This window comes from Melanerpes formicivorus, unplaced genomic scaffold (genome assembly GCF_026170545.1).
Source record: "Melanerpes formicivorus ecotype bairdi unplaced genomic scaffold, bMelFor1.0.p_v2 SCAF_47, whole genome shotgun sequence".
NCBI lineage: Eukaryota > Metazoa > Chordata > Aves > Piciformes > Picidae > Melanerpes > Melanerpes formicivorus.
Genome location: NW_027142399.1, coordinates 462,616 through 485,850, shown reverse-complemented (window position 1 = coordinate 485,850; position 23,235 = coordinate 462,616). Strand labels below are relative to the sequence as shown.

Below are 23,235 nucleotides of genomic sequence, written 5' to 3'. Positions count from 1 at the left end.
AGGGAGGTCCTTGGCAGGGGATTCCCCCAAGCCTTTCCTCTTCCCCCTTTCCCTCAGCTTCCCAAGAGAGGAATCCCATGATTCTATGTCAGTGCTTTTCTCTTGCTGCTAATGACCCAGGATCCTGGCCCTGAGCCTCTCAGCAGCAGCCCACACAAGGAACAGCTCCTGAGCAGCATGAAGGTCTCACTTACCCCTTCCAGCAGATAAAAACTCTGTACCTATCGAATCATTTGGCTTGGAAAAGACCTTCAAGGTCCTCAGGTCCACCCAGTAGCCAACTCCACCAATGCTAGTGCTCAGCACCCAGCACACAACCTAAACCACCCCAAAACCCACTGTGCAGCACCCCACTCCGGGGTGGGTCACAGCTCCTTAGCTGCTGCTCAGGCTGCTGTCATGACAGTCCCTGATGGTTCTTGCAGAGAGACAAACCTGCTGTTTGCCAACCGAGCTCAGGGCTTAGCCCCTGGCTCCTGTGCCAGAAGGAGCCCTCAGGCATGCACAGAGCTTCAAACCAAACTCCTCTGGCTGCTGCTCAGCGCCAGCTCCCCTGGGAAGGCAGAGCTGCAGGGAGAGGCTGGTGCAGCTGGGCAGCCCTTTGTCAGGTTTGATCTGCTGGGATCAGCTTTGCTGCATAGCAGCTGAACAGGAGCTGAACGTTTGTTGGTTGGTTGTTATCAGAGCTGAGGATTCCCTGGGCTTTGCATAAACCCAGACCCTCCTGTGGTTGTGTCTCACCTCCTTCTAACAGCACTTGCTGAGGCAGGCTGCCAAGCCACCAGTTTCTCGGCTGAGCAGCCAGACTGGGAAGGAAGAGAATCTCTCCCACAATAAATCCACCACAAACAAGCAGACAACAAACAAGAACTGGCTACAGCTGGGAGGAGAAACCCATCATGGAACTAGCAGTGCACTCACCTCCTCCTCCAGACACTGCTGCAGTTCAGTGCAAAGCTCTCCCCTCCCCAGAGGTGGAATGGCTCACGTGGCCAAGGAGGCAGCAAAGATATCTGATGGTAGCAGGGAGGTTTCCTTCCTTCTACCCCAAACCCCCAACCAGTATTTCCTCACCTGGTGAAGCCTGTGAGGAGCTCACTGTGACATTTGGTTCATGAGACATGTTTATATCAAGCCAGTTACTTCAACCTTCTACCCCCACCTCCACCTGCAACCAGAGCTGGGACCCCCAGTGCAACCCCCAGAGGTGTCCTCACACAGCAAGGGGCAGGTGAAGAGGGTAAGTGGCACTCAGCCAGGAGAGCCCTGAGAAATGTGGAATTGTTTGGGTTGGAAAAGGCCTCCAAGATCCCCCAGCCCAACCATCAACCCAACCCCAGCACAGCCACCAAGCCATGGCCCCGAGCGCCATGGCCACAGACTGCTTGAACACCTCCAGGCATGGGGACTCCACCACCGCCCTGGGCAGCCTCTGCCAGTCCCTGACCACTCCTGCAGCAAAGAAACCTTTCCTCATCTCCAGCCCAAGCCTCCCCTGGCACAATTTCAGGCCATTTCCTCTCTTCAGGCCATTTCCTCTCCTCCTCTCACCAGGTCTCTGCAGGTATGCAGGTGCCTGCTATGGCAAAGGCCAAAGCTGGGCTGAGGTGGAGGCTTTGCCAGGCATCTCTAGAATCATTAAGGTTGAAGAAGACCCTTTAAGACCTTCAATCTCAACTGTAACCCAACTACCAAGGCCACTAAACTATACCCTGGAGTAGCTGCTCTCAGCACTGAGCTTCCCCACTTGCAGGGCTTGCAGGTGGCTGAGGTGCTGAGATGGGAGCATGCTCTGTGCCCTTACAGACAGCAGACACTTAACAGCTGCTGGCCTCACACTGCATGGGCCCAGCTGCCCTGACACCCTCAGCAACTGCAGAGCTGGCATGAGGACATTTCCACTCAGGTGTTTCCCTGCACTGTGCTCTCTGGGCTCTCACAGCTTCCCCTGATAAGCAGTGCTGCCTTCCATGCCTTGCAGCCTCCTCTTGGGTCTCTGTTTCTCTCCTGGTTGTTTTGCAGCCTCCCATGCCAGGGCCTGGGAATGTATTTTAGGCAGCTCCACATCAAGAGCTCCAGATAGCACAGCCAGTGCAAGTAAAAGCTTGCTGGCTGTTGACACAATGATGTCTTGTTGACACAAGGAAGAAAGGGGGGGAAAAAAACCCCAACAACCAAAAAAAAAGGGCCAGAGGAGGACTGTTCAAAGGTTGATTGTGCATTGGCTGGCTGTGCAGAGCACATTTTTTCCTTCTTCCACCTCCCTTCCCACCCCCCCCAAAGAAAACCTCAGGAGGGGTTAAAGGAAAGTACCTTGGGTCACATCTCCAAGAGAGCTGGCACAGCACTACTGAAGCCCTGGCATCTCATCTGCCCCTGCCAGGTGAAGCTCTGCCAGCCTATACAAACACAAAGCCCAGGATCACCTCAGCCTTGAATGGCAGCAAAGCTGGGGAGGGGTCTGGAGCACAGCCCTGGGAGGAGAGGCTGAGGGAGCTGGGGTTGCTTAGCCTGGAGAAGAGGAGGCTCAGGGGTGACCTCATTGCCCTCTACAACTCCCTGAAGGGAGGTTGTAGCCAGGTGGGGGTTGGTCTCTTCTCCCAGGCAAGCAGCACCAGAACAAGAGGACACAGTCTCAAGCTGTGCCAGGGGGGGTTTAGGCTGGAGGTGAGGAAAAAGTTCTATATAGAGAGAGTGATTGCCCATTGGAATGTGCTGCCCAGGGAGGTGGTGGAGTCCCCATCCCTGGAGGTGTTCAAGAGGGGATTGGATGTGGCACTTGGAGCCATGGTTCAGTTGTCAGGAGGTGTTGGGTGAGAGGTTGGACTTGATGATCTCTGAGGTCTTTTCCAACCTTACTGATTCCATGATTCTATGATTGACAAGAGGCAGTGGTTTGAAACTGGAGCAGGGTAGATGTAGGCTGCACATCAGGAGGAAGTTCTGCACAGTGAGAGTGCTGGGACACTGGAGCAGGCTGCTCAGGGATGTGGGGGAGGCCTCATCCTTGGAGACATTCAAGGTCAAACTTGATGCCTCCCTGAGCACCACCACCTCCCTGGGCATCCTGTGCCTGGCTGATTCTGTGACTCTGTGACTCCAGAAGTAAGCCACAGTTACAGAGGGGATAAAAACGAGGGGAGGTTTTATTTTCAGGCTCTTTACCAGCTGCACAGAGCATTTGATCAGACAGATTCCCTCGCCAGCCTGCTGGTGATTGCTCCATGGGTCCACTTCAGCCCATTGGCTTGGTGAGAAGGAGCTTGTGTTATCCAAAGGCACAGGTAGGAAGAGATAAGCTGAGCAAACAAGGCAGTGCTGCTGAGGCTATAAAAGCTACATTGCCCCTGAGACAGGCAGGGGTTAGCTGTGAGCTAAGAGGTTGCTCAGAACAGTTAAGCTCATCCCAGCAGAGAGGATCCAATATTCAGGCCACCTTGGAGCCTCCAAAGGGATTTTCTGGGCACACAGGCCAGGCACTGGCTGGCCTGGCAGGGAAAGGTGCAGGTGCAGGGAGAGGTGCAGGAAGCAGCAGCCTCCAGCTGTCTGATGAATCCAGTCCAAAGACAATATGAGCAGCTTGGTAATTGTGGCTGGCTTCAGAGCTGGCCTCTGATCTCTCAGCTTTAGGAAGCTGAGCACAGATGTGCCTGCAGGGAGAACAAATCCTTCCTGGGTCTGTCACAGGTCCTGCCCTCTGCCAGTCTGCTCTGTCAGCTCTGAGTGACACCAGGGGGGTGATTTCAGTGGAGGAGCCACATCCATCCTTCCCCAGGCTGACATCTCCCCTGGTGGTGCTCACAGCTTACCAAGTCACAGCTTTGGGTTGGAAGGGATCTCAAAGACCATCCAGTTCCAACACCATGCTGGTGGCAGCTCTGCACTGAATACCCAACAGCAGCAGGGGAAACAAGCAGGAGAGAAGCCCAGCTCATGTGTTTGCTCTTCACTTGCTGCAGAAGGACTGCTGCCATCCCAGGGGCATTTCTCCATGGCAAGAAAAGCTTTCTCCATTCCTCCCCAGGCATCACCTGCCACGTGCTGGTCACAACTGTGCACTTCTGCTGCTGGCAAGATCAGGAAATGAGCATTTTATTGACCACTCTTCTCTTGACAAACACCAATGCAGTGAGCACTCAGTTCAGGGCTGGTTCTAACACCCCTTCCAAGTAAGAAAGCACAAGATGCTGCTGGCTGGTGCCCAGAGACATGCAAATGTGTGCAAACACGTGTAAATACAGCCCTGCTTCTTGCTTTTATGTGTGTCAGTGGATGTTGGCAGTTTGTAGATATGACAGAGTGAGAAGCAAAGGCAAAGCAGCAGAGAGGAGGGCTGAGGAAGTCCAGAACCTCGCTGCCTCTCTTAAGGGCTTCTGGTCAGCTACAGAGGGGCTTGAACAGCCCAAGCCTGCCAGACTGCCAAAAGTGCTTTGGAAACCTCCATCCCGTTGAGGTGGGCAGTGGGGTGATCACTGCAGTGATTGAAGGCATCTGCTCTTCACCTTTTTGTCCAGTCCTGTGAGGGAAGAGAGCTTGTGCAACCTGGAGGAGTTCAGAGGGCGCAGCGAGGAGGAGCCAGCCCTCGGGAGGGGGCTGTCAGAACACAGCTCTCACTGCCCTCAGGCATCTGCCTCCAATCAGGCTGACCTGGCAGGGGCACTGCTGCCAGCTGATTGCACAGCAATTCACAAATCATTTCACAGAAAGAATAAGAAGGATCCATTAGAAGGCTCCCTTGGACAGGAAGGGGAACGGGAGAGCACCACATGGCACTCGGGGGCTGCTGCCTGGAGGGCTGCATGGCTCAAGGGTTTCCTACAGCATCCAGACCCAAAGGAAGCCACTGAACCCTACACAGGGGAGGGCTCAGCTCCCCACTCTGAGGTGCTTCCCAAGTGCTTCTTTGCCATCAGAGATGGAGGATTGGATTGGATCAGATGGCTCAAAGAGGAATCCTTTGCTGGGCAGTACTGAGGAGCCACACAGACCTCTGCTGCAGAGAACCTGCCCCGCGAGCTTGCTCTCAAGAACATCCTTTCTCTTCTCTTGGAGTGTGGCAGGGGACAGCTGCCTCAGCTGACCTCCACCAAGTGCTCAGAAGTGGGGGAGCAGCAGCTTGTAGGAAGCACCAGCTGGAGCTCTTGGTTTGGATGTCCATTCACACAGGAGAAATGCAGCCACCAACGGCACCTCGGGCTGACTTCACCTCTTGCACTCAGCCTTTTCCCTCCCCTCAGCTTCCTCCATTCCCAGGCTAGCAGGAGCCATGGAGGCAATTGCACATCACAAAGGCTTCACTTCAAGCAGTACCTCTGCACAGGACCCACAGGTGGCACAGTTTGAGCAGGGTTCAGAGCAGTGTTTCCCAACCTTTCACAGCCCAGCTACCACCTGGAGTTCCATCACCACCATGGGTCTCAGCAGCCACCAAGCCAAGGGCTGGCTGTCAGCTGAACATTTGCTTGCTCAGGTGACAGTCACTTACTTTGTTTGCCTCCTTGCTTGCAAGCAGTGCTTGAGGTTTGGGAGTATGCTTTGGTAGCAAAATGGAGCTTTCACCCACTTCTGATCTGATCTTCTGGTGTCCTACATGCTGCTCACAGCCTGCAGCTTGAAAAATGCTGCTCTCTCCCCCTGCTTTAGAGGCTCTGAGAGCAGAGACAGCTTGGGTAAGAATCCCCTGAATGTGTTTTAAGAGGGCCTTGTGCAATCAGCAGGGGCTGAAGTTGAAGCCATTCCAGACATTGCAACCTAGAATCTGGCATTGTGGTGGCTGGAAAGGAATGCAGATGCAGCTCTCCCTCTCTTCAGCAAATGCCTTACCTGCCCAAAAAGATATGTGGGACCTCATAACAGTGTCTGAAACTTGTCTTGCAGGCAGCCCAGAGCATGGAGACACCCCAGAGCATGGAGACACCCCAGAGCATGCAGACACCCCAGAGCATGCAGACACCCCAGAGCATGCAGGCAGCCCAGAGCATGCAGACACCCCAGAGCATGGAGACACCCCAGAGCATGGAGACACCCCAGAGCATGCAGGCACCCCAGAGCATGGAGACACCCCAGAGCATGCAGACAGCCCAGAGCATGGAGACACCCCAGAGCATGCAGGCACCCCAGAGCATGCAGACACCCCAGAGCATGCAGGCAGCCCAGAGCATGCAGACACCCCAGAGCATGCAGGCACCCCAGAGCATGCAGACACCCCAGAGCATGCAGGCAGCCCAGAGCATGCAGACACCCCAGAGCATGCAGGCACCCCAGAGCATGCAGACACCCCAGAGCATGCAGGCAGCCCAGAGCATGGAGACACCCCAGAGCATGGAGACACCCCAGAGCATGCAGACACCCCAGAGCATGGAGACACCCCAGAGCATGCAGGCACCCCAGAGCATGCAGACACCCCAGAGCATGCAGGCACCCCAGAGCATGCAGACACCCCAGAGCATGCAGGCAGCCCAGAGCATGCAGGCAGCCCAGAGCATGCAGACACCCCAGAGCATGCAGGCAGCCCAGAGCATGCAGACACCCCAGAGCATGCAGGCACCCCAGAGCATGCAGACACCCCAGAGCATGCAGGCAGCCCAGAGCATGCAGGCAGCCCAGAGCATGCAGGCACCCCAGAGCATGGAGACACCCCAGAGCATGCAGACACCCCAGAGCATGGAGACACCCCAGAGCATGCAGGCACCCCAGAGCATGCAGACACCCCAGAGCATGCAGACACCCCAGAGCATGCAGGCACCCCAGAGCATGGAGACACCCCAGAGCATGCAGGCACCCCAGAGCATGCAGACACCCCAGAGCATGCAGACACCCCAGAGCATGCAGGCAGCCCAGAGCATGCAGACACCCCAGAGCATGCAGGCACCCCAGAGCATGCAGGCAGCCTTGCATCCATGCATGTGTGTAGCAATGCACACATACACATATCACAGAATGGCTTAGGTTGGAAGGGACATCAAAGACCATCCAGTTGCACCCCCCTGCCATGGGCAGGGACACCTCCCACCAGCCCAGCTTGCTCAAGGCCTCACCCAGCCTGGCCCTGACCACCCCCATAGAAAGGGACCACAGCCTCCCTGGGCAACCTGTGCCAGTGGCTCCCCACCCTCACTGGCAAGAATTTCCTTCTACTCTCCAGTCTAAGCCTGCCCTCCTCACTGTGGCCCTGGGGAGGACAGGCAGCTGTGGTGTGCCCAGAGGTGCTGGGGAGCAGCAGCAGCAGCAGTGCAGCTCAGGTACCTGCTCCCCAGCCTCTCCAGCAGGAGCCATGTGGATGGGCTGATCGTTGTCTAGGTTTCGGAGGCGGGGGTCTGCCCCGTGCTGGAGGAGCAGCTGGATGATTTCCTGCTGGTTCTTGTCACCAGGCAGTGCAGCTGCCATATGCAAAGGGGTGTTGCCATGTGCCTAATGCAAGGTGGGGGGGGAAAGAAAAGGAGAAGAAAAAGAAGGTGAAAAAGAAAACAAGGGAGAGAAACCTCCTGCTCAGCTGAGCCACCTCTGAGCTCCCCTGGAAATGGAGTCTTGAGAACTGAAAGCTGAAGAAGCCTCAGAAGTTTCACCACCCTCACTGTAAACAACTTCTTCCTAATCTCCAGTCTCAATCTGCCCTCCTCAAGCTTCAATCCATTCCCTCTCTCCATCCTGTCACTACAAGCCCTTGTCAAAAGCTCTCCAGCTCTCCTGTAGCCCCTTCAGGTACTGGCAGCACAGGGAGAAAACACCTTAAAGGCTTCAGTGCTTGTTCTCATTGTGAAAGCCACAAGGAAACAGATTTGGAACGAGACAATCCCAGCAGGAGAGACAAAACATGGACCACAGCATCCCTGCTTTCTTGCCATCTCCATGTTTGGAAGGGCTAAAAAGGCCAGGAGGGGTATCAGGCAACCTTGCCATCATATTCCTCACTGTTCCCAGACAGCTGACCAACAAAACTAAAGGCTCCAAGTGATCCTATCACAGTAGGAAGCTCTCACAGGATTGTGGTCAACAAACAGCAGCAGACTCCCATGGACAAGCCAGCACCTGCCTCATGACTCCCAAAAGATAACAGCAAAAATGCAGTGAAGAGGCAGCAAGGCACAAACCCAGGGCTGTGCCCCACATCCACAGAGGAAAACAACTTTGCTCTCCAGGCCTACAAGAACCTGCAGGGGAAAGCAAACCACAAATGAAGCTGCCCAGCACCTGCTTCCCAAGTGTGCAACTGAGCTGCCAGAAAGCAGGAGGTGGAGAGACCTCAGTGCTCCCTGGAGAGGCTGCAGTGAGGTGGGGGTTGGGCTCTTCTCTCTAGTCTCAGGTGACAGAACAAGAAGAAATGGCCTGAAGTTGTGCCAGGGGAGGGTTAGGCTGGAGAGAAGGAAACAATTCTTGGCTGCAAGAGTGGTCAGGGACTGGCACAGGCTGCCCAGGGAGGTGGTGGAGTCCCCACCCCTGGAGGGGTTCAAGCCATGGCACTTGGGGCCATGGTTTAGTGGCCATGGTGGTGTTGGGTTGCTGGTTGGGCTCAGTGATCATTGAGAGCTTTTCCAACCCAAACAATTCAGTGATTCAGTTCCCTTCTGATGGACACAAGCACGTGGATTCTCTGAGGAGAGCAAGCAGGCTAAGAGACTGGAGCTGTTGAAACAAAAAGCTGCTGCAGTGACCCTCTCAAAAGAGGCAGCTCTCTGTCCTGCTCTGCTCAAGAGCAGCCTTGTGCAGAAGCACCCAGAGTCACCCAGCCCTGCTGAGAGCAGCCAGCTAGCCAAGAGCCAAAGCTCTGGCTGATGGTGCAGGGTGCTGGATGTCTCAGCTGAGGCAGAGGAATGTCAGGAGCTTTGCTTTGGAGCAGGGGGAAGCTGATCCCTCTGCAAGATAGCCTCACTGCTTGGTATCTGCTCAGAGGTGAAGCGTAGGGCAGCAAGGGGCTGGGGGACACAAGAGCAGCACTGGGGAAGTTTCCAGCTTGATGGACACAATCTAGGGCTGGCTGTGCCTGCAGAAAGCCTGCACTGAGCAGCCAGTGTGGGCAAAACTTCAGCTCAGTGAGCAGGGCTGCAGAGAATGTGATCCTGTGATCCTGTGAATGCCTGAAGTAGGGTCTTGAGCACCCAGGGTCAGAGGTGGTCTGCTTGCCACAGTGCCTGGGCTCAAGCATGCTCAGCAGGGATGGTATCTGACTTCAGAGAGCTGCTTGCCTCATGCTTCAGCTGCCTGGCACTGTCAGTCACTGGTTCCCTGCCTGCAGCCTCTGCCTGCCTCCAGTTGCTGCTCCTGGCAGCCGCCAGAGCTTTTGTGTGCTCTGTGAACATTTTGCTTCTCCAGGCTCAGGCCACCACCACAATAAGCAGTTTGTGCTCAGGCAGCAGCAGAGCCAGGAGACTTGTAAATAACACTCAAGGCAGAACATCATCATTTCCCTTGACTGAAACAGCAGCTTCACCCTGCCCATGGGTGGCACTGGTGACAAGAGAGACCACTTGATCTGTGGCTGCCAGCTTCCAGCACTGCCTTGCTGCCAGCAGCAAACCATTGCACCACTGCAGCTCTCTTCTCTCAACCTTCAGCCCTAAGGTTCCTCCTCAGGTAACCACTTCCCATGGCCTTCCTCTTCCCTGGTTGTCCCACTCCCTCATTCTGTAAGCCTGCTGGGAGAGGGGGCTGTGTTTGAGGGCACAACTCAGAGCTCAAGCCAGGCTCTGCTTCCTGGGGGAAGTGCCTGCTGGAAATGCAGCTGGGGGTTGATAATAGTAACAATTAAAAAGTTCAGATTCATCAACTGTGGCTGATGGCTCTCTCCCTGCACAAAAAGAGAACAACTGAGTTCTGCAGGACCCCACAGATCTCCTAATGTCTCTGTCTGCCTGCAGGCTCCCACCACAGCACAGCCCTGCTCCCAGCACCCCATCTGCCTGGGAGCTCACACACAGATCCTGCCCATGCAGGGCCTGACTCACCTTGCTGTTGACAAAGTCCTTGGACTTGAAAGCATTCAGCTCCAAGAAGTACCTGAGCAGGGAGATGTTCCCATCCTGGACTGTGTAATGCAGGACTGTCTTGTTGCTTTTCACATCCTGTTTACAGGCAGAAAACAGACAGCCAGCATTCTGCAGGTCAGCCTGCAGGTATCAGAAGATACAAACCCAGCAGAGAAAAGCCCAGGCCAGCCCTGCACCTCCTTCCCTCCTGTGGCCCTCTTGCTTCAGTGGCCTTTGCACTGACCCTCAGCATTTGCTTCAGGCTGCAAGAAAATAACCCAAAGGCAGCAGCTCCCTCTGCAGCCAGTCCCTTGACATGGGAACAGCCTTGGTCCTCCTGTCAGCTCTTTCCTGCTGCAGATCTGGAGCCCCAGGGCAGACAGGGGAGTGCTCCACACAAACAAACAGCATCTGGCTAACAGCTGGCCCCTTACCCTGCTGTGGATGGAGGCTCCTGCCTGCACCAGCAGGTGGATACAGGACTCCAGCTCTTCCCTTCGGTGCTGCAGATCTTTCTGCTGCTCCTCCTTCAACACCTGGCAGCCTTGCTCCCGGAGCAGGGCACTGTGTGCCAGCACAGCACAGTGCAGTGGGGTATGGCCTGGAAAAGCGAGTGTGGGAGGGAGGTGATGGCAGAAGCCAGGATGCACAGGGAGGGAGCCAGGGTGTCTGCAAGTCTGCATGGGTGGTGTCCAGGCACAAGCCCTCCTCTGGCTTCAAAGGCACCCTGCTGGCTGCAGAGACACTGTGGGACACTCTGGCATGGGCTCAGCACCAGCTGGGCATCAAACCACCACTGGATCCATCAGCACCAGTGAATTCTGTGGTGGTTGAGCACACAGCCACAACTCTTCCCCCTAGGCAGTTTCTAAGCACCTCCAACCACCAGTGAGGTTCAGCCAGGGAAGAAAAGGCAGCACAAGCTTTCTTTGGAGGTCAAACACCCCTACAAAGTATTTGCACAAAGCTCTTTACCTTCAAAATCCTTTGTTTCTAAGTCAAGAGGGAAACCCAGTGACAGTATGACCTAGGAGCAAGAGAGAAATGGGAAGGTTCAGTTCAGCAGAATACTGCCCAAGCCCAAATCAGCCAAAGCTGACAATCAAACCAAACCACACCAGGTCATTATCACTGAACTACAAACTGAGCCTTTATTTGACCCCAGGGTTCAGTGCTGTGAAGCTGTTTCTCAGTGGGGACATTCAGGGCTCTGCAAGACAGTCCTGGAATGGTTTAGCTTGGAAGGGAGCTTAAAGATAATCTACTTCCAAACCCCTGCTGTGGGCAGGGACACCTCCCACCAGCCCAGCTTGCTCGAGGCCTCATCCAGCCTGGCCTTGAACACCTCCAGGGAGGGAGCAGCCAAAGCCTCCCTGGGCAACCTGCTCCAGGGTCTTTCCACCCTCACTATAAAGAACTTCTTCCTAATCTCCAGGCTAAGGTTAACCCCACAACTTGTTGCAATGGCTTCAGCAATGAGGATGCAGAGCTTAAAAATGGCTGTGGGATGTCCCCTCCCTGCAGGTGTTCCAGGCCAGGCTGGATGAGGCCTTCAGCAAGCTGGGCTGGTGGGAGGTGTCCCTGCCCATGGCAGGGGGGGTTGGAACTGGATGCTCTTAAAGGTCCCTTCCAACCTAAACCATTCTAGGAATGGCTTGAAATAGTGGCTTGGAGCTGAGCATTGCTTGGGTTTAGGAGAGAGTGAAAAAGTACCAACTTTGATACTTGAGATGTGCTGCAGCCAAGTGTCACTGTCCAGAGGAGGGCAAGGAGGCTGGGGAGGGGTCTGGAGCACAGCCCTGGGAGAAGAGGCTGAGGGAGCTGGGGTTGCTTAGCCTGGAGAAGAGGAGGCTCAGGGGAGACCTTCTTGCTCTCTCCAACTCCCTGAAGTGAGGTTGTAGCCAGCTGGGGGTTGGTCTCTTCTCCCAGGCAAGCAGCACCAGAACAAGAGGACACAGTCTCAAGCTGTGCCAGGGGAGGTGAGGAGAAAGTTCTTCACTGAGAGAATCATTAGCCATTGGAATGTGCTGCCCAGGGAGGTGGTGGAGTTGCTGTCCCTGGAGGTTGGCTTGGATGTGGCACTTGGAGCCATGGTTTAGTTGTCAGGAGGCCTTGGGTGCCAGGTTGGACTTGCTGATCTCTGAGGTCTTTGCCAACCTGGTTGATTCTGTGATTCCATGATCCAAATGTCTCCTTCTCTGTATTGTTACAGATGGGGGAGGGAGGGGGGGAGAGGTTGGCTCTTGATTGATCAAAGCAAGTTTTTCATGTTGCAGAGCTTGGGCTGAGAACTTTTGGAGGGCAGTGACTCATCCAGAACCTTGTCAAGCCAGACAAGGAGCAGGACAGAGCCCTCCTGCTGAGGGATTATCCCCGGCACGGTGAGGGCCTGTGCCCTCCTTTCATAACAGAACCTGCCCAGCTCAAATATTGACAAGGAGCTGTGAGGTGCCTGCTGGTCAGAGCTCAGAAAGCTAACCCACTGAATCAAAACCCACCAATCCAAACAAACAAACTCCCAAGCATTTGAGGGCTGTGACCACACCGAGAGCCAAACCCCTGGGCGCTTCTCTCTGGTGGTTCTTTATTGTGCCGAGGCAAAAACCCAGAACAAACCAAACCAACCTAAACAACCCAAACCACAAACCACCACAAAGCACTCTGAGAGGCTTTGCTGGAATCATCTGGATGGGGAAGGCTTCCCCCAGCTGAATGAGACACCTGTTTTCCAAGGAACTCAGAGTGTTACACATTAACTGCCTGCTGATGACTTTCACCCAGGCAGTGCCCAAGGCACAGCTAATGAGGGCTGGAGGTGGCCTGCCAGCATGCCAGGTACCTCCTGGCACTGCCACTGCCACCTCTCTCCCCAGCAGTGGGCTCTGCACCCTGTCCTTGGGTAAACTCAGCACCAACCACACTGCTGCAGTGAGACTCTGGACTGAGGCTGCCCATCCTCAGCCCTGACAGCAGCCAAGGAAGGCAACTTTCATTAACTCCCTTTTTGTCCTTGGCCAACTGCTCAGTGTTTGAGATGTTCCATGTCCATACCCATATGTTCCATGCTCTTATCTCTGCTGTGCAATCCCTTCCAACCCCCCCCACAGTGCCTTTTCTAACCTGCTCATTTTCTCTTCAGGGCTTTCCAGACACCACACTCACAGATTCATGGAATGTTTGGGTTGGAAGGGACCTCAAAGATCATCCCTGATCCAACCCTGACATGAGTCAGGGCAGGCACCTCTCATTAGTTCCATTTTCTTGGCCAATAGCTCAGTGTTCAAGATGTTCCCTGTCTATATCCATATGTGCCATGTCCTTATCTCTGCTGTGCAATCCCTTCCAAAATAACCCTCAGTGTCTTTTCTAACCTGCTCATTTTCTCTTCAGAGCCTGCCTGACACAAAACTCACAGATTCATGGAATGGTTTGGGCTGGAAGGGACCTCAAAGGTCATCCCTGACATGAGTCAGGGCAGGCACCTCTCATTAGTTCAAATTTTCTTGGCCAATAGCTCAGTGTTTAAGATGTTCCATGCTCTTATCTCTGCTGTGCAATCCCTTCCAAACCCCCCCACAGTGCCTTTTCTAACCTGCTCATTTTCTCTTCAGGGCTCTTCAGGCACAAAACTCACAGATTCATGGAATGGTTTGGGCTGGAAGGGACCTCAAAGCTCACCCAGAGCCAAGCCCCCAGCTGAGATTTTTGTTGCAGCAATCAGAACCACAGAAGCTTTTCCTACCTGGAGGACTTGGCCATAGCCATATGTTGCAGCAAGATGTAAGGCTGACTGCCCTTTGTTGTCTACAGCATTGACATCTGCTCCTGCCTGGATCAAATCATAGACAATAGCTGGCTGCCTGGCAGTGACAGCCACCAGCAGAGGAGTCTGAAAACAGCAGCACAGCAGATAAGATGTGAGAGTCTACAAACAGATGCCACCATAAAACAAGGGACAGGGAAGGGCAGCCTGGGCTGGAGAGCACCTGGAAACCCAAGGGTTGTGGTGCTTAAACCAAAGACAGCTGCTCACAGACAGGTTTTGAGCCCCATCCATGGCTTCAGAAGATGGGAGGGGAGATTTCCCAGCTCCTGTTGAAGTCTCTCTGGTGTTCTTCAGCCCTCACTTGGATGACAACCCAAATCCAGCAATCTTGAAACACCCTTGCTGTCAGGTGCAGCACTCCTAGCACTGCTCATAAACCCTTGGGCCTCAGAGGCTGCTGCCAGCACAGACACATTTCCCTGGCATCACGTTGCCTTAGGTCACTTTATGAGCCATGGGGTTGAAAAGGCAAAAAGCTCCTTCTCCCCCCCACCTAAACTCAGGATCCTGCCAGAGGCACCTCAGGAAGGTCCATGCAATGCCCAAGGCTTTCTCTGGAGTAACAGAGGTGGACTTTTTGAGGGCATCATTGGCTCTCAGTTACCCACAGGCCCATCCCAAACACCACAGTGGGTAGGAGAAAGTCATCCACGTTACCTTTCCTCTGTGTTCCCTGGCATCAAGTCTCCGCAGCGGCTTCAAGCGCTCTGCAGCTGCCAAGGTATACTCCCTCATACCTTTAGCTGCATAAATATGTAGGATTCTAAGACAGCAAATAAAGACAGTGATCACTGCTTGGCCATGAACCACCCTGGGAGCACACAGTCCTACAGGGCAGCACAGCCACTTTGGGGGTTTGACACCCAGTGTGCTACAGAACCATCCCACCAGCCCCTCAGGGCTTGACCCTCAAGGCACCAACTCCATGGAGAGGGTTTCCTACCCCATAAGAACTGCCTTGCTCAGGAGCCCTCAGCACTCAGCTTGGCTTGCTGTCTCCTTTCCACTTCAGGGCTTTCTGCCAGGTGAGATTCACCCTCGTGCAAGGAGGTGTCTTAAGTCCTCCACAAAGCCTGGTGTTGAGGCCCAGCCTCCCACACAGACTCACAGAATTGTTAGGGTTGGAAGGGAGCTCAAGGCTCAGCCAGTTCCAACCCCCTGCCATGGGCAGGGACACCTCACACCACAGCAGGTTGCTCACAGCCACCTCCAGCCTGGCTGCAAACACCTCCAGGCAGGAGGCTTCCACCACCTCCCTGGGCAACCTGTGCCAGGCTCTCACCACCCTCCTGGGGAAGAGCTTCTTCCTGACATCCAATCTCAATCTCCCCATTCCCAGTTTTGCTCCATTCCCCCCAGTCCTGGGCATGTAGCACTTGTTGGGGTGACAAAGCCTTGTGGGTGAAAAACAGCCCTTCCAAACGGTGTCTTTGCAGGCAGCCTGCTAAACTTTACCTCCTCATAGCTCCTGGGGAGAGGGACCACAACCTTACCTCATTCTTTAGACAGAACTTTGTCACAGCCCATAGCAGCTATGGGCTTGCTAATGGCATGACCCTGAGAGACAGGGCAAGCACTTCAGTGCTGCCCTTTGGCTGGAGAGAAGGACACAGAGCTGCTTGCCCCTTCCATTCTCCTAGGTCCTATTTGCCAGGGCACCAGGCATGCACAGGCAGCTTTGCAATTCCCCTTTGCACAGAAGGGCAACATCCTACAGGCAGTGCACAGAATGGGTTGGGTTGGAAGGGACCTTAAAGATCATCCAGTTCCAACCTCCCTGCCCTGGGCAGGGTCACCTCCCACTAGAAGTTTGCTCAAGGCCTCATCCAGCCTGGCCTTGAACACCTCCAGGGAATGGACATCCATGACCACCTCCCTGGGCAACCTGTTCCAGTGCCTTCCCACTGTGCTGAACCACAGCTGGGTTACCCTTTTGGACAGGAAAGAAAACACTCCAGGCATGTGAAAGTTACTGTAGACCTTTATTGACAAAGATGTTGTCCTTTTCTAACCAGAACAACCCAGAAAGGAATTCTGAGGACAGTTCCTTGTTGGTTTTTTTCTGTTCACACAGAGAATTGACACACACTGGAGTGAGAGGGATTTAAAAAGCCATCTTAGCCACCACAGCCTTGAGCCACAACTGCACCATCCCAGCTTCACCTACTGAATGCCTTTGCACCTCTACAACTGGAGCAAGCAGTGGTGACCTGAGCTCCTCCTCCTCCTCCCACTTAATTTCCTTGCTGGGTTTTCCTGCAGATGCAAGGCACTGCTGTCTGGGCACCTGGGCTGCTGCTCTTTCCAACCAACCTCCTGATCTGTTGCTTATGTTCTTCCAGATTTGTCAACACTCAACCAACCAAAAAACTGTGCTTTGAAAGTCCTCAAAGCTTTCCACCTGGGCTTGAGCACCCTCACTCAGGGATAAAGTGTAAGGTCACTTGAGATGCTGCAATAAACAGTGCAATAAATTATTTGGCAGTTGGTCTTGCAAGCAATAAAACCACCTAAGGATTCTGGGCCTCAGAAAGCAGAAAAACCCAGAGAAATTGTGTTCACCAGCCAGGAGTGCCTTGGGTAAGGAAACAATGAGCAGAGTTAGCAGGGGGATGCAGCTCCTTGCAAATATCTTTGCCTGTGGCACAGCACTGCTGAGCATCTACAATGTCTATAGCTGCAGTGGAGGAAAAAGGAAAGGGAAGGGAATCAGAAAGCCATGAAGAGAATGTGGGCCTGGGAGAATAGAGCACAGAGAAGCTTTCCACAGCACAAGAGAGGTCTCTGAGGTTCCCTGGCACAGCATGGCAACACCAACTTCACACTCCAGTGCTGCAGAAGAATGAAATGTTGCTGGCTAACAGGAATTCCATGAATTCCTTGTCAGACTGAGGCCTCGATTTGGGAAGACCCTCTCTGCTCAATGGGCTCCTGATACAGGGCCATGTCTTGCTATCCTGACACCTGCAAAACTCCTGGTGGCCTCAGTGGGACCAGGATCTGGCCATTGGTAGGATGTGCAGCATCACCAGCAAGCCACAAAAATCAGCCCCTCACCTTGAAGGTGGATCATTTAGAGTCCAACCCCCCAAAACTGGAGCACCTCTCCTATGAGGACAGACTGAAGGAGTTGAGGCTGTTCAGTCTGCAGAAGAGAAGGCTCCGAGGTGACCTCATTGTGGCCTTCCAGTATCTGAAGGGGGCCTACAGGAAGGCTGGGGAAGGACTTCTCAGGATGTCAGGTAGTGATAGGACTAGGGGGAATGGAATGAAGCTGGAGGTGGGGAGATTCAGGCTAGATGTGAGGAGGAAGTTCTTCACCATGAGAGTGGTGAAGCCCTGGAATGGGTTGTGCAGGGAGGTGGTCGAGGCCCCAGCCCTGGAGGTGTTTAAGGCCAGGCTGGATGAGGCTCTGGCCAGGCTGATCTAGTGTGGGGTGTCCCTGCCCATGGCAGGGGGGTTGGAACTAGCTGATCCTTGTGGTCCCTTCCAACCCTGAATGAAACTATGAAACTATGAAAACACTGCCCCACACCTCCTCCTCCTCCTCCTCCTCCTCCTCCTCCTCCTCCTCCTCCTCCTCCTCCATGGCTGTCTTCCCACAGCAGACAAGGTGAGACCTTCAAGTTGCACCTCTGTGTGACCTCAGATATCTTGTGTTGCTCTGAAACAGGGAGGTCTGACTGCCCAGGTGCTTGGTTTAGCTCCCCTGGCTTTTTGCCCTCAGACTCATGCCCCTGCCTGCACCAGGAGAACAAAACTACACATTTCCCTGTTCTCACAGAGTCATAGAATGGTTTTGGGTTGGAAAGGACCTTAAAGATCATCTAGTTCCAACCTTACCTTCACTAGTCCAGGCTGCTCAAGGCACTGCCTAACCTGTCCTTGAACACTTCCAGGGAGGGGACATGCTTGACCTCCCTGGACAGCCTCTTCCATAGTGCAAAAGAAGCAGTTCAATTTAGGAAAGGAAAATGTCAGCTTAGGCCCTAAACCTGGTTTTCTGGTGCTCTGGAGGAGGGAATGGTTCAAAGGCATCCTCACTGAGCTCAAAGAAAGTAGTCCTACTAAGCTAGGTCTTGCCAAGAATAAGGAGCTCGTGACCCCTCACCCAAGGCTACAGCTGGCCATGGCTGCACTGTGCCAGTTTGAGACCATGCCCTGTGTCTGAGGGTGAAAGCCACCTCGTGCTGATGCTGAGCTCAAGAACTGTGCAGTGCCAACAGCCCACCTAGGAGAGGCAGCAGGAACTGTGAGAGCAGAGAAACCCTGTGCTGGGCCTCAGGACAAAGCAAGTTTCACACAACACACAAGCCATGGCGTGCTACAGGTGGACACCAACACCGCAAGTGACATCCCCACCCTACCCCCACCCCCCCAACCCGGCTCTGCTTTTCCTCTGTACTCAAAGCTCACTGTGGTGCCAGGTGGAGTATTGAGTAGGGGAGGATCAGGCCCCAGAAGTGCAACTTAAAGCCCTTCAACAGAGAGAGCATGGCTTAAAACATACGTATCATTGTCTTCGTCTTCCAGCAGCAGCTTCTCGAGGGGCAGCGTGCCGACGGCCCGTCTGGCGTCCTCCAGCTCCTGGGGGCCTGGCTCGGGGATGGAGATTGGCACAGGCACAAACTGCGGCCCAGAAAGCGTGGAAGAAGCTGGCTGGTACTGCAAAGAGGAGGCTGGCAGCGCAGAGAGGGGCTGTGCCCACGGGAAGTAGGTGAGAGGTGGCTGCTGCTCTGTCACCTCCAGCTGAGGCACAACGGCAGGAGTGGTGCTGCGAGGCTGCTGGAGGAGAGCACAGGGAAAGCGACATGGAAGAGCTGCCCGGGTGGGGAGGACACAAAACAGCAGACTAAGGATGCTCAGCCTTCACAGCCCTTCCCCTGGCTCTCTGGGTGAAGTGTTACCCTGGGGGTGACACTTTTCCCACGCTGGCTCCCAGGAGAGCAGTGGCTGTGGGTGTCCCAGGTGCTGGTGGCTCACACTCGTGTCAAGTTCCCTCCAGCTTTCTGTTCCCACTCCCACCCGCAGCGTAAGCCCTTGAGACAGTTACATCCTGTGCTACAAAACTGCCTCCTCTGACAGCCTCTCTTGCAAGCTGAAGGCATGGGCAAGACTTTGCAGCCACAAGGCTGAAGGTAGCTTGTTCTGGCCTCTGTGACAGCACACCCTGAGCAGAAGGCTGGGGAGGGACTTGTTACAGGGGCTTGTAGTGATAGGATGAGAGGGAATGGATTGGAGCTTGAGGAGGGCAGATTGAGACTGGAAAATAGGAATCAATTCTTTCCAGTGAGGGTGGGGAGACACTGGCACAGGTTGCCCAGGGAGGCTGTGGATGCCCTCTCCCTGGAGGTGTTAAAGGCCAGGTTGGATAAGGCCTTGAGCAACCTGGGCTGGTGAGGGGTGTCCAGGCCCAGGGCAGGGGGGTTGGAACTGGATGATCTTTAAGCTCCCTTCCAGCCCAAGCCATTCTCTGAATAAAGACACAAAATATCATTAATTAAATCACAGTACTTAAATCTGGCACTCCCCAGGGCTCTTGCTAGAAGGTAAGGAATTTGCTCTCATTTAATCCAAAGTATTTCTGACTTACTGCAAAATTGGTGAGCAGTGGCTGAGAAGCATAAGTCAGAACAGATGAAGGTCCCACCAGTGTGTAGCTGGGACACATAGGCTGAACATACATATCTGCTGTGTATGGAGAGCTGGCAGCTTCATGAGGCACATAATCAGGGTAAGTGGTCCACTGAGTCAAAGGCTGTAAGGCTGTGGAAGAGGGCTGGGAGATCCAGCCAGAGCAGAGTGCTCCTTCATCAGTGACAGGCAGTGCAGTGCTGGTAACATCCATATCAATGCAAGGCTGGCCTGAAAAACAGGAGAGGATTAAAGCTCACTTCAGCACTGCCTTCCCTGCAGCAGGGTTGACAAGCACTTAGAAAGGCAGGGAGAGAAAGGCAGGGAGTCATTACCCATTGGTGAGTAGGGAGGAAGCGGCTGGTGGGGCAAAACCACCTAGAAGAGAGAAGAAAAACACCCAGGAGTTAAGACCATAAGCATTGCATTCATTCCCCTTTGAGAAGCACAGAGGGACAGAGCATGTTAGCTCCCACCAGCTGATTGCTGAGCCAGCAATGTGCACTGGCAGCCCTGAAGGCCACTCACAGCCTGGGCTGCATCCACTGAAGTGTGGTCAGCAGACTGAGAAAGGTGGTTCTGCTACTTGGCTCTGGTGAGACCTCACCTGCAGTGCTGTGTCCAGCTGTGGTCCCTAACAACCCCTAACAACCCCCACCCAAGCAGGACATGGACCTGCTGGAGAGTGTCCAGAGGAGGACCACAAAAGTGATCAGAGGGCTGGAGAACCTCTCCTACAAAGACAGGCTGAGAGTTGGGGTTGTTCAACCTGGAGAAGAGAGGGCACCAAGGAGACCTTTGAGCTGCATTTCAATATCTGAAGGGGAGCTACAGGAAGGCTGGGGAGGGATCTGCTTAGAAGGGCTTGGAGTGATAGGATGAGGAGCAATGGTTTGGAACTGGAGCAGGGGAGATTTAGGTTGGACATCAGGAGGAAGTTCTGCACAATGAGAGTGGTGAGATAATGGAGCAGGTTGTCCAGGACTGTGGTTGAGGCTCCATCCCTGGAGACATTCAAGGTAAGGCTTGATGGGGCTCTGAGCAACCTGAGCTAGCTGGGGATGTCCCTGCTTACTGCAGGGTGGTTGGACAAGACGACCTCCAGAGGTCCCTTCCAACCCAATGCATCCTATGATTCTATGATGCCAGTCTCAGTGTCTGAGTGTTCCCACCTGCCTGCACAGAAGGGCCAAGAGATGTGAGCTTGGCAGCCAGCACACATAACACCAGGGCTGTCCAGGGGCCTAGCCAAAGCCCACAGGTCCGTTAAGCTCAAGGGTAAGCAGCATTCAAACCTTGTCTGGCAGAGGAAATTCCTCTCCAGTGAGGAGCCACTCGACCTGCTTCCTCCTGGGAGGTCAGACAGAGGTAGGCTGGAACTAAGAAAGAACTAGCCCAGGATGGCTCTGGCTGATCTCTTTTTGTGCTTAACTTCCAAGCCACTTCGTGTTCCTAGGAGCCGGATCTTGCCAAGGGCAAAGCACTTTCCCCCCTTCCATTTAAGTCAAAGGCAATTGAAGGTGCTTAGCACTCCACTCAAAGATCTATTCAACGGTATCTGCAGGCTGCGTCGCCATCCAAATGCTTTGAAATGCAAAGGTTTCATTCACTGCCAGAGTGTTGCCAGCTGGTGCCAGGGCTGGTCAATCATTTAGCTACGGAGGAAAAATTTTCCACCTGTTTGTCTTTTCTCCTACCGTTGCAGCTGCCGTTGCAGAGGCATTGTGAGCGTTTCCCCTTTTCCTTTTCAACAGCTCCTTCACCGGCTCTTTGACACGGACACCTTGATAGGGGCGAGGCTGTGGCTGCTGTTCTGGAGCAGAAGCTGGGAAAGAAAGAAAAAGAGAAGCAGGTGACATTGATTTTCCTGTCCTGCCATTTGCACAGAGGCAAAATCCCTGCGGCAGGCTGCTCCTCCCTGGGCTGTGCTACAGCCAGAGTGGGAAACGACTGGAACAGGTTGCCCAGGGGGGTGGTTGAAGCACCTTCCCTGGAGACATTCAAGATCAGACTTCTTGTGGCCCTGGGCAGCCTGCTCTGGCTGGAGCTGTCCCTGCTGCCTGCAGGGGGGTTGGACAAGATGCCCTTGGAGTGTCCCTTCCAACCCGATGCAATCTGTGAGTCAGGACTTAGAAACATCTTCTTCCTTAGCAAGCAGTGGTGTCAGATAGAATCATAGAGTCATAGACTCAGCAAGGTTGGAAAAGACCTCAAGGATCATCAAGTCCAACCTTTCAACCAACACCTCATGCCTCCTAGACCATGGCACCAAGTGCCACGTTCAACAGACCTTTGCTATTTGGACACTCTGATTATTACAGGTTGGACTTGATGATCTTTGAGGTCTCTTCCAACCTTGGTGATTCTGTGATCTCTTCTTGGTGATGCCTAACTACAGGGCAAGGAACAATGAGTAGAAGCTGGAACACAGGAGGCTCCACATCAACACAGGGAGAAACTTCTTTCAGTGAGGGTGACAGAGGCCTGGAGCAGGCTGCCCAGAGAGGTTGTGGAGTCTCTACCCCTGGAGGCTCTCAAAACCTGCCTGGATGTGTTCCTGGGTGCCCCTGCTGTGGCAGGGGGCTTGGACTGGATGATCTCTGAAGGTCCCTTCCAACCCCTAACATTCTCTGGTTCTGTGATCACACAGATCGATCACAAGGCCAAAGTAAGCTGAAATCAGTGTGCTTGCAGTTCCCTCCAGCTGTTGAATAGCTGCAGCAGTACTGAGCCTCTTCACCCTGTTCTCGTTTCTGGGCTTGGGTTTTGTTGTGGGCTTTTGTTGGTTTTGTTTGTTGGTGTTTTTTCTTTCTTTTGTTTCAGAAGAGCATTCATGCTCAGCTCACAGGATGAGAGCTTACACAGCTCACAGCTGCTGGGATAGTCTGGAAGCCAGGGCTGGTGGTTTCCTTTCTGCACTGGCAGGTGTTTTTATGGTCTGCAGGAGCTGTGTCCTATCAGGCATAGAGTGTGCTGAACATCTTCTGTTGAATTATTAGGCTTTAGACATCTCTGAAAGCCAGGGAGGATGGAGTGCAAAGAAAGGCAGCTGCTGGGGTTGGAAGGGACCCCAGAGATCATCTGCTCCAACCTCCTCCTGCACTGGCAAGGACACCTTCCACAAGCCCAGGTTGCTCAAGGCCTCATCCAACCTGGCCTTGAACACCTCCAGGAAGGAGGCAGCCACAGCCTCCTTGGGCAACCTGTTCCAGTCTCACCATACTGAAGAACTTCTTCCTAAGATCCAATCTAAAGCTACCCTGCCTCAGCTTCAAACCATTCCCCCTTGTCCTGTCTCTAGGCCCCCTTATGAAAAGTCCCTCTGCAGCCTTTCCTTCAGGGATTGGAAGGCAGCTCTGAGGTCCCTCTGGAGTCCTCCTCTCCAGGCTGAACAGCCCCCAGCTCCCTCAGCCTGTCCTCATAGCAGAGGTGCTCCATTCCTAAAAGCCATGGCTGTCAGCAGCCCTCCACCTCATTGTGGGGCTGTGTTTTACACTCATGTGGAAGCTGAGATTATTCACCCACGAGTTAGCACGAAGCATTCAGAGCCCATGAACAGCAGGCAGAGGGGAAGCAGAGGCTATCAAAGCTCAGGGAGGCCCCATGTTTGTAAAGGCACTGATAGCAGCAGTGGCTGCCTGCCCCTTTTCACTGCACTTTGCTTTGCAAACATGCCAGTGCCAAAGCTTCCATTTCACAGGATCCCAACTGGCCTTTGGTTTTCTGAAGGACAGGTGGACAGCCAGCTCAACTCTGAAGCTGAACATTCAGCACTGATTGAGATTCCCATTCTGTGCTTCACATCAGAATCAG

At 53.9% G+C, this 23,235-nt stretch overlaps 1 protein-coding gene across 2 annotated transcripts in view; it reads right to left on the bottom strand.

Annotated features, from left to right (window-relative positions):
* Window positions 1-3,144: 3,144 nt before the first annotated feature.
* Window positions 3,145-23,235, bottom strand: part of POU2AF1 (POU class 2 homeobox associating factor 1) — a 93,238-nt gene continuing 73,147 nt past the window's right edge. The window contains exons 11-21 of one of the 2 annotated variants that reach the window (XM_068159943.1): window positions 21,120-21,247; window positions 19,758-19,800; window positions 19,382-19,653; window positions 18,299-18,573; window positions 14,446-14,551; window positions 13,705-13,851; window positions 10,938-10,989; window positions 10,397-10,563; window positions 9,942-10,058; window positions 7,246-7,410; window positions 3,145-5,823 (exon numbers count right to left, since the gene is read on the bottom strand). In XM_068159943.1, the coding sequence (XP_068016044.1) occupies window positions 5,752-5,823; window positions 7,246-7,410; window positions 9,942-10,058; window positions 10,397-10,563; window positions 10,938-10,989; window positions 13,705-13,851; window positions 14,446-14,551; window positions 18,299-18,573; window positions 19,382-19,653; window positions 19,758-19,800; window positions 21,120-21,247 (1,544 nt within the window). In that variant the 3' untranslated portion in view covers window positions 3,145-5,751. Of the gene's footprint in view, window positions 5,824-7,245; window positions 7,411-9,941; window positions 10,059-10,396; window positions 10,564-10,937; window positions 10,990-13,704; window positions 13,852-14,445; window positions 14,552-18,128; window positions 18,574-19,381; window positions 19,654-19,757; window positions 19,801-21,119; window positions 21,248-23,235 lie in introns of those variants that run through there. The other variant, XM_068159944.1, reaches the window with a different exon arrangement.